Source organism: Macrobrachium nipponense, chromosome 22 (assembly GCF_015104395.2).
Source record: "Macrobrachium nipponense isolate FS-2020 chromosome 22, ASM1510439v2, whole genome shotgun sequence".
Lineage (NCBI taxonomy): Eukaryota > Metazoa > Arthropoda > Malacostraca > Decapoda > Palaemonidae > Macrobrachium > Macrobrachium nipponense.
In genome coordinates this window covers 61,947,597-61,958,969 of record NC_087213.1, presented here as the reverse complement: position 1 = coordinate 61,958,969, position 11,373 = coordinate 61,947,597, and the positions used below count along the sequence as shown (strand labels likewise).

At 34.8% G+C, this 11,373-nt stretch overlaps 1 protein-coding gene across 1 annotated transcript in view; it reads left to right on the top strand.

Moving 5' to 3' along the window:
• Positions 1–11,373, top strand: part of LOC135198714 (collagen alpha-1(XVIII) chain-like) — a 751,537-nt gene that overhangs the window by 624,784 nt on the left and 115,380 nt on the right. The window contains exon 7 of the mRNA XM_064226569.1: positions 8,406–8,468. Coding sequence (XP_064082639.1) covers positions 8,406–8,468 — 63 coding nt within the window. The remainder of the gene's footprint in view (positions 1–8,405; positions 8,469–11,373) is intronic.

Below are 11,373 nucleotides of genomic sequence, written 5' to 3'. Positions count from 1 at the left end.
AGGAGCCTTGTGGTGCCGATTCTTTATGGCGTGGAAGTAAACTTTGTCCATTTCTGTGGTTTGACCATACGCCATAAACCTTTTGTTGCGCTGGTTTCGTCTTAGACGTAAAGATTTTTGCCTGGCTGCGGGTGTCATTGTCAAGAAAAAAGCAGGAGAGAAAAGATGAAGGTATGTCCCAGGTTAACGTAAAATATCGTCTTGTTATTTTATCCAATAGCTATGTAACTGGTTTAAGTGGAGGGAGTTTTGTTGGTGTTAATTTAAGAACCTTTCACGTAGAAACTTTTAAATTCATTTTTATGTATTTATGGCTACAGGAATGTAGAGGAAATCAATTTAAAACAGGAGAATGTGACCACTGTCCTGTGAATTTCAGGGTATTCGCTTAATAATTAAGACTTATTTTAACAGTTTACCGAGATATTATTATGATATTAAGGAAAAATTGATTTGTTTTCTTTGGCAAAGGTTGTAAATGGAATTTTCTTCCAGATCACTTTCATGGAAACCAGTGTTCATCATCCCATATACAGTTATGATTCGTGATGATCCATTTATCTGCCATGTTATCTTCCATTTTTTATAGTATACTTGTTAACCTCACTGCCATGCGACGTTATTGCAACTTGCATTATGTTAATCTTTAATCAAGTCAAGTAGTGCCCTGTTCTTCACTTCACTGATATTAAAGTCTACGTTTTGGTCATTGCCTTCATTTAAAAAATTAAGCTTCCTGTAGTCATTCGAAAGAAAATGTATTGCATGTTTTTAACTTGCATTATGATATACATTTTCTTATGTCGATGCATAAAATATGTCCTTATCCACGTACACTTGAAAAATATCCATTTTGACTTGATGGATTTTTATATATATTTTGTGCAAAGCAACTAAACGTATCAATATCATGAATATCATGAATCTAGTACATGTTCCAATATAAAGCATTTTCACCTCGTAAAAATTTTCTATGGAAATACGAAAACTACTACCATTTGTAACAGTTTTTAAGCTGTTCTACCTTGAGGAACGCGTTATGTACCTTCCAGGCGCTGTGGTTGAATTGACCTTACCATTATGGGCGTAATTTGATGACAGAATATTAGAAATGTAATTCAGAATGTCAATCAGTTACATGGCTTCTGGTCGTAGAGCAAGGGATGTCCATCTCCAACAGGATCTTTTTTTGTCCGAAGTAATAAATGTAATTTGCTTATGTGAATAGAAATTTCTATGGAACTTCATTTCCTAAAGGTATTACCCTAAAATTGTGGCGTGGGAATTCTGACTGGCTACTGTTATGACACTGGAGTTATACAATCAGTAGGTTTTGGGCTGTGTGTGTTGTTATTTAGTCCTATAAATTGAGAATACTTTCTTTAAGAGGTTATTCAAAATATATCTCGGGAATGGTATAGTGTTTGCTGTCATAATAAAAAAAATTTACACAGACCGATTGCGTGACTATCCTTGTGCACGAAGTTCACGTTACAAAAAGGCATTTTTTTTCTTTTAATGAAGTTTTGCAGGTATCCGTGGAAGTAATTAAACGGAAAAGCTTGCTTCTGCATTGAGAGGAAATAATTTAACCTTTAATGTTGTGTACAGTGACGGATTGAGTAAGTAAGTGGTTTAACTGCTGGCGGATGGAAACAGGTAGAGAGAGAGAGAGAGAGAGAGAGAGAGAGAGAGAGAGAGAGAGAGAGAGAGAATGAAATCACTCCCTACTACAAAGGGAGCCGCTCCGTCTTCCGTCACCGTAAAAATGAGTGACACCTATGGTCCCCCGTGTGCAATCCATCACTCAAAGATGCCAGCCGAAAAAAAAGCACTGATGATTATGACGCGCCCATTGCACTGTGCAATTTCCTGGGTGGTGGTTAGCAACCACTCCGTCGGTCTGTGTGAGAGTTGTTTATTTCCTAAATCCCGTTCGTAAGCTTATTTATTTATTCATTTATTTCATGGTGATTATTTAATGAGATATTGGATTGTTTAAGTCGTACGATATATTATGAGCTGCGACCAGATTCTTTTACCTGTTTATGCTTTATAGCCTGTAGTTCTTTCATTTGTTTTTATTCGTGTGTGTGTATGTGTGTATATATATATATATATATATATATATATATATATATATATATATATATATAGAATGCATGAATGCATTTTACACTCACATTTAGGTGTCCCAGGATTTCTCGTGCTCGCTTTTTTTTCACTATTTGATGTTAGAAAGAAAAAAAAAAGTATTGTCATTCATAGATTGTAGATCGTTCTCTTTAAGGTTATTAAAACGGACATACCTCCGTTACTTTTATTTTGTAGCAATATTATTTGTAAGGTGATTGCATAAAAGAGCAGTTAAGCAGTCACTAAAGCAGGAAGTTTATTTCCTTCATTTTCTTGATCGTGAACATTTTCATATATCCATGATGCTGCCTTCCATACTTTTTTCTCAACCGTAATATGAATGAGGTGATTTAGTTTTTTTTATGAAGTTGTTTATCAATAAATTACTGTCACGATGTAATGCCAGCGGGTGTCATTGGGAATTAAAGAACAGATTATGAATAACATGACAGTATTCGTATCTTATTACAGATATATTTTAAGAAGGAAAATTACTTCCAACTTTCCACCACTCCATTGACCTTCCACGGATTCTTCTTTTATCCGATCAGTATCCTCGTACATCTACGACTTCACTTCTTTTCGTAATTAATTATCGTACTCCTACTGAGCAATTCCTCACCTTTTTTTCATTAAAGGCATTGTTATAATCTTCATAAGAGGCACTTATCCCATGCTAAGTTTATTGATAAAATAGCCACTCTCTCTCTTCTCTCTCTCTCTCTCTACAACATCTTCTTGAGCAAGTTTCCTTTCTGTTAAAAAAAAAAAACTTCTATTATCTACAAACTTACAATCGTGTCTCATTGTATATAGTATTGTGTTGGTCCACACTGCTCTTACTCTATCATGCCTCCTATCTTTCGTTGCGCATTCTGAATTCTAACCATTCCGTACCCGCAAAAAATGCCATATGTACACAATCGTGACAGGGATTGGAGCCTGCTAACCTAAATAAAATGTACGAGCCATTTTGTTGACATAACTTGAAATCATATTTCTTGATGTCAAATCTAATATCCCTGATGAACCGTGAATTCCTGAAATTCGATTGAGTTTCGTGAGTCTTTGTAACTAAAGTAGAGGTTATGTTTGTATCGTTCAACTTAACTCACTTAACACTTTCGGATGTTTTTTTATGTCTCTCTATTTAGTTCCTCGTTGGACGAGTCGGTTACGTGCTCGACTACCGATCTCAGGGTCCGGGTTCGATTTCCCGCTCCGCCAACGAGGAATCAGAGGAATTTAATTCCGGCGATAGAAATGCATTTCTCGATGTGGTTCGGATCCCACAATAAGCTGTATGTCCCGTTGCTGAGTAATTAATTGGTTCCTAGCTACGTAAAAATATCTAATCCTTCGGGCCAGCCCTAGGAGAGCTGTTAATCAGCTCAGTGGTCTGGTTAAACTAAGATATGCTTATTTTCTACGGGAGAGCCTGTTTGATTCTCTCTTTCCTAGGATCTTGAGAAGAAGCGAAATAATCTCATTGTCACTGCAAAGAATCCATTATGTTGAACCATTTATTTCTGTCAACCCTCACTGCTTATTATTGATGGTCCAGTTTGTAACGTGGTGTTTCTCCTCGTGTCTATACACAGGATTTTAGACAGCAAATTTGGAGGTCCGACACAAATTATTCGTCGAAATGTTCCTTCTCTGAATAAACTTCCTCGAACATTGCAACAAGACCCAAATATAATACCAAGTTTTGTCTTTGATTGTATCATACTTGCCCTTATGAGATGGATTTGACATTCGAAGGAAAAACTTGCTCGCTATTACGATTCAAGTACTTAGCTTTTTGCTGGTTGATTTTTAATGAAGATCGATATCCAGTTCATAAGTAAAGCTTGTAAGAAGCTTCGATGTATAATTAGCAGTCACAAGCATCGTTCACATCCCCTCTCAGTCTCGAGCGAATGAAGGAGACGTTTTTTTCTTTCCCCAAGTCAGAGATTAATGTAGCCGTTTATACTGACTATTCAATATCGCGTTTTGCATTAGACGATGTAGTTATTATTCTGGCGTCTATGGATTGTTTCCCAATTTTGTAAGAAGCGTCTGACATTCGCACAACTTTAAAAGGGTCGAACATCTTGTTCGAAGTTGCTAATGAAGCAACACCGAGGCGGCTTAATTGGGCTGGGCCAGTGCAACCCAGACAGGTTCCAGATCAAAATTCTGCGGCTATGATAATGTCTGAATTTGAATCCGTGGTCCCTTGTGCCAGGTCAGTGGGTGTGTCCCCTTGGATGGTCGTGAGATTTTGACCATGAAGTTTATGGAAAATGGTTATGGGAACAAGAATTTGTTTTAATTTTCCAACCTGGTCTCCATTAATAGCGCATAAAGCGTTTCTGCAGAATCACGTATTGGGTAGAACACTGAGCGGTACTTTCATTGTCGTATTTATATTTTTCTTATTTCCAAATATTACATGGAACTGATTTTAGAAAAGTAGGTAGACTATTATTCAACTTCCTCTCTCTCTCTCTCTCTCTCTCTCTCTTCTTCTTCAACTCCTCTCTCTCTCTGCTCTCTCTCTCTCTCTCTCTCTCTCTCTCTCTCTCTCTCTCTCTCTCCACTAGCATATTGGGACCTTCGAATAGTTTATCTTGAGAACATATAGTAACAGACAGGATGAAATGTGTCTAGCACCCTAAAAATAACCGATCAGCGGCAAGCTACAAACAACAATAATAATAAGAAGAAAGTTAACTTGTTATGGAATCCGATTCCAGTTAAGGTTCCAGTTAATATAGTCTGGAAAGAGCAAACCAGCGTCTTTGAGGTGTTAGTAGGAGTGTTTGTGTTTGTAGCACTAGAAACAACTCCCTAGTATTCGTATAAGCTTTCATTTTGTTTGTTTCCTTTAATAGTCCCTGTCATCTGTATATGCCTTTTGTGTCGTTACTCGTTCATTTTGGAAGTTAAACATTCTCTTGAAATTAAATTGGCCGCAATTTCGACGTCCTTTGTCAGCAAATGATTTTCCGTAATGAATGTTGTTAGCGTTTGTAGCTGCAATTTTTTCTAAGTTCGTAAAGTTGGAGCCAAATAACGGGAATTCAAATCTCAGCATGAAGTCTTGGTTCTCAGAGCTGTAAAATATATCTGCCATAATATTTTTTTTTTCGAAGTAATTCACTCTTCTGCTAGATCGTGATCTCCACCATCTTATTAAAAAAAAAAAAGATTATTGTTTAGTTGGTTGACTGGCTGTGGAAGTAGCCTCGCGTGCCTTTGAGAGGTTTCCATGCATCATTTTTTGGAATTCAAACTTCCCGAGACAGATCTCAGTGTTTATGTTGCCCAAATGCCAGGCTTTCCTTTCTAATATTTGCACGGATTCCAAAGAAAGTATAGAGCTACTATGTAAATAAAAAGGTTCCCCAAATTGAGAAAACGGCTGAGGGTTAGTGTCCTATTAAGGACTCCTGGGTGTAGTGGGGATATATGGCCTTTTATGCTACGTGTTCATTTAAATGCTAAAATGGCCTGCTACGTAGCAGGACATCCCATGAATAAGATTAGCATTAGAACACTTTATCATGAGGTTTGTGGCCCTGGATATAACGTGTAATCATTTCCAAGGGTTGAGGATTCCTCAGGACATAACTGATTTTTTTTTTTTTTTACAAAACAAAATTCATAAATTTCTCGTTGTATCGGAATGAATAAAGGCTTTTGATCTTTTAATTCAGTTTCGTGGAAATTTACTCTAGTCCAAAAACTATTTTGGGATTCCTTCTTGAGTCATGCTTGCAAATATTTGATTGTGTGCTCCAGTGGAAGTTTAATGAATAAAATCGTTGCAGGAGAGACTTAGGAAATTACTGTTTTATACGAACGCTGACAAATTGTATTTGTATTGTGGTAGAAAATATAACGCAACGGTGAGGTCATAGCGTTTATTTTATAGTATACATCAGTTGCAACATATGATGCATTTCATTTCGTAATTTTGGGCAGTTTGTAGATATTCGTAGCGTAAAGGAGCTGTGAATTTGTTGTGTAGTTTACTTAAGCCAGCCCCCTGCTTGGTGACCGTGATTTAATACTACCTTAATCCTTCTGGAAAATGGAATCTGCGAAATACCAGTTTCGTTCTTTAAAAAAAAAATTCCCCTGAAATTTACTCTTCCCAGGGGTCAAACCCACTTTGTTTTTGTTTTATTGTTTTTTGGAGATCAAAATGAAAATAATTGTCGAATTAGTATCATCATTTAGTTACATCACGATGATTACTTAATTATATTACTTGACAATAAGGTTAAATTATTTCCACTAGCAAAAGCAACGGATTTGATCATTGATATGGCAGTTTAAGATCGGCTTGTCTCCTCATTCGAAACAGCCATTTTCGCTTACTCGGGGAGTAAGCATACAAAATACTTCGTTGTTGTTATTGTTCTTGTGGGGGAGGGGGAGAAGTAAAGCCTATGAAAGTCTGATAAGTGTGTTCCACGTTGCTTTAGAAATACAGGATTTTAGAATAGAGTATTTATAATTTATTTAAATGAAAATGTAAAAAACAAATAACGTGCATGTTAAACAGTAAAGCAGTTATTTTTAATGAAATATAGCGTATTCAATTTTCGATGGTGAAACAACACGCTATTTGACCATGGAGTTTATCACGCGACCCGAGTAAGCTGAAAGTCGGATCACGCCTAGTTGGATTTATTTATTATTAATAAGGAAAGTTAATTCTTGCTACTGAAGTTTTATCGACGTTGACAGCTGATGTTGTTGGTCCAGTATTTAGTGTAAAATTTATCACTTTTGTCACTGAAAATTACCATTGCATTACACCGTGGGTACTCATTTGAATATAGGGAAATTAAGATTTTAGTGCAGACGCCAATTATTATTATTATTATTATTATTATTATTATTATTATTATTATTATTATTATTATTATTATTATTATTTGCTGTCATTAGTGTAGTCATGAATATAATTTGCAATGTGCTTTGTATGTAGAAAGGCAAACACAACTGCTTGTAGGTAAATGGCGTTTTTATCTGGTTTCCGATGCAGTGTTGGTTATTTTCACTCTTAATTTTTTTCTTAGTAAGCCTTTGATCATTGTAGCATGAATGAGGTATATGTACGCGTGTATGAATATATTCATATATATTTCATATATATGAAATATAGTATAATATATATATATATATATATAATATATTATATATATATATATATATGTATATACTACGTATATATCATATATATATATATATTATATATATGTATATATTACGTATATTATATTATATTATATATATATATATATATATATAATTTTATATACTTACTTATATAGTGTACATATACATACATATATATATATATGAATAATTTATCACATCGAACCGTGATCCTTTATATATCAATTCAAGCTACAAATGTCCTTTAATATCTAAATTCACTGTACCTCACAAATGATATATTTTCATATATGTACCGAAGGGGAATTTTTTAATTGATAATAATTTCGTCCCCCCATGGGATCGAACCACCGTCCAAGTGGACGGGGACGAAATCAGGACAGTCAGTGACGCTATCCCAATCAGCCAACAGAGACGCTATAAAAGTTCATATCGATTCTGACCTTACAAATTCACCCTCGATCTGGATGCTTTCGTAATTAGAATCGATATGGAACCCGTCTACCATGTTGGCCAATTCGAGCGTTTGACAGCTACGTGCTGTCAAACGCTTTCGAATTGGCCAACATGGTAGACGGGTTTTCCATATCGATTCTAATTACGAAAGCATCCAGATCGAGGGTGATTGTAAGGTCAGAATCGATATGAACTTATAGCGTCTCTGTTGGCTGATTGGATAGCGTCACTGACTGTCCTGATTTCGTCCCCATCCACTTGGACGGTGGTTCGATCCCATGGGGGACGAAATTATTATCAATTAAAAAAAAATTCCCCTTCGGTACATATATGAAAATATATCATTTGGGAGGTACAGTGAATTTAGATATTAAAGGACATTTGTAGCTTGAATTGATATATATATATATATATATATATATATACGTATATATATATATATATATATATGTATTAATATATATATATATATATATATATATATATATATATATATATATATATATATATATATATATATCACGCGTGCATTATGTATTGCTTTGGTCAATAAATTTTTTTTTATTAATTTCTTCTCCTTTGTGCTTCCGGCCTGATTGCTGCATCGTCTTTTTTTATTTTGCTTCTTTCAGTATTTTGGATCCGGTTCTGGCGATGGCAGAAGTGACATCGACATAGTTGAGGATTACTACACGGTAAGCGGCAAGGGCTTAATCGAGGTGCTTTCAGAAATACTTACTCTACTAACCTTCAAATCCTCACCCTTTCATTTCGTGTGGTTTCTTTCGTTGTGCCCAAGGAAGGCAGTTGTAGCCCGTAGACTTTTTTTAATGATAACCATTACTCTATTATAGTCCCCTGTTTGCCGTTTGCTAATAGTAATACGAAATAAATGGAAAATAGATTACAGTGTTAACGAAGCCTCTTAATTTACTAAGAAGCATATTAGATAAAGTCAGATATTGAATTCTCTTATAATAAAAGCTTAGTGATTTTACGTAGACTCATGGCTGCTTAATCATTATTTAGGTGAGTCTACGCAGATTTTTCCAAGATCATGACCTAAATATTAGATTGTCTAAAGTTCCTGTCTGAAGTTCCATTTTGCAGTTTCATTTTCAGTTTATGTTTGTCATAACCATAATATATGAGGTTCTTCTGACACATTTGTCAAAGATACGGCAACAGCTTTGAAATGTAAAGCTTATTAACTACGTTACAAGAACCTTTTGATGTCTGACCACGTCAATAGCTTTAGAGGGTTGTCCGACAGTGACTACGGATATTGATATTTTATTTCCGAAATTTAGAAGTTAATGTTAATTTTACAAACCCTCTTAATATGGATCTCAGAAAAAAACACTATTTTCATTGACTGAGATATTGGCAGCAAATTGGCTTTTAGAACTACATAGTAATGCTGTTTTAATTAATCAACTTTTTGTTTCATTCAGTGTACAAGTTCTGATTTCCCCGTTTTCGTTTGTTATCAGGTTCAGAGTTCCAGGCTTTTAATTTTTATTTAAGCTTGAATTTGTTTCCCAAAATTTTCATCTGAATGTCGAGTCTGACATCTGAAAACCAGGAAGGACAAAACAAGTGAAGGTCTTTTGTATCATAATGAAAATACATACGATAATTACGAAATGCAGGAAGTCCCTTACTTTAATCACTTTATATCCGTTAGAAATTCTTATTATAAAACAGAATGCATTCTTGTATGGAGTGAGAGAATAAATAACTTGGACAGTAGACTAATGTACAGTGTTTTAGACAAACATAATATCTTACATTTCCTGTATGCTCCATCCTCTTGTAGTTTACTTCCAGATTTGATGACTTTTCCTTGTGCTTTTGACATACACGTAACCAATATACGAGTGAAATCTGTTAGTACAGCTGCCATGCAATGAGCACCTCCTTGTAGAGGGGTCAGTGCCATCTGTCCACTTCACGTGGTGCACTGTAGGCATTACTCGTTTTTATTTTTTATCTGCACCCGCTTTTCATTCTTTTACTCTACACCTCCATTACGTCTCCTTCCTTGGGTAGTGTTGTCCAATGCCTCAAACTCGGTCTTTTCATTAATCAGTCAATAATGAACGCCTAACATCTTCTAAGAGTAATTGCATGGCCGTTGCATTTATATAAAGTTAATTATCACCTAAGTAATATGGACTTTTATTAAGGTCTTGTTTGGACTTTGTAATTGTTTATTATATTGGACTCTGTTTATTGTATTGTACTTTTTAACTGTATATTATTGGACTCTGACTGTTTATTGATTTGTACTCTTTAACTGTATATTACGTTGGACTTTGTAACTGTTTATTGTATTGGACTTTGTAACTTTAGTTCATTGGACTTTGTAACTGATATTTGCATTGGACTTTGTAACAGTTTATTGCACTGGACTTTGTAACAGTTTATTGCATTGGACTTCGTAACAGTTTATTACATTGGACTTTGTAACTGTTTATTACATTGGACTTTGCAACTGTTTGTTACCTTAAAGACTTCGAAACTACTTATCGCATTGGACTTTGCAATTCTTGGACTTTGTAACTGTTTATCGCATTGGACTTTGCAACTGTTTATGACATTGGAATTTGCAACTGTTTATTACGTTGGACTTTGTAACTGATCATTTCATTGGACTTTGCAACTGTTTATTGCACTGATCTTCTCACATGTTTATTACGTTAGACTCTGTAACTGTTTATTACGTTGGCCTTTGTAACTGTTTTTTTTTTTATTGCATCGGACTTTCTAACTGTTTTATTACGTTGGACTTTCTAACTGTTTTATTATGTTGGCCTTTGTAACTGTTTATTGCATCGGACTTTCTAACTGTTTATTACGTTGGACTTTCTAACTGTTTATTACGTTGGACTTTGCAACTGTTTATTACGTTGGACTTTGCAACTGTTTATTACATTGGAATTTGCTACTGTTTATTACGTTGGACTTTGTAACTGTTCATTTCATTGGACTTTGCAGCTGTTTATTGCACTGAACTTCTCATATGTTTATTACGTTAGACTCTGTAACTGTTTATTACGTTGGCCTTTGTAACTGTTTATTTGAATGGGCTTTCTAACTGTTTATCACGTTGGACTTTCTAACTGTTTATTACGTTGGACTTTCGAACTGTTTATTACATTGGACTTTGCAACTGTTTATTACGTTGGATTTTGTAACTGTTTATTACATCGGACTTTGAAACTGTTTATTACGTTGGAATTTGTAACTCTTTATTGCATTGAACTTTGTAACTGTTTATTGCATCGGACTTTGCAATTGTTGGACTTTGCAACTGTTTATTGCATCGGACTTTGTAACTGTTTATTGCATCGGACTTTGTAACTGTTTATTACGTTGAACTTTGCAAATGTTGATTACGTTCGACTCTGTAACTGTTTATTACGTTGGACTTTGTAACTGTTTATTGCATTGGACTTTGGAATTGTTGGACTTTGTAACTGTTTATTGCAATGGACTTTGTAGCTGTTTATTTCATTGAACTTTGCAACTGTTTATTACATTGAACTTCGCAAATGTTTATTATGATCGACTCTGTAACTGTTTATTACGTTGGAC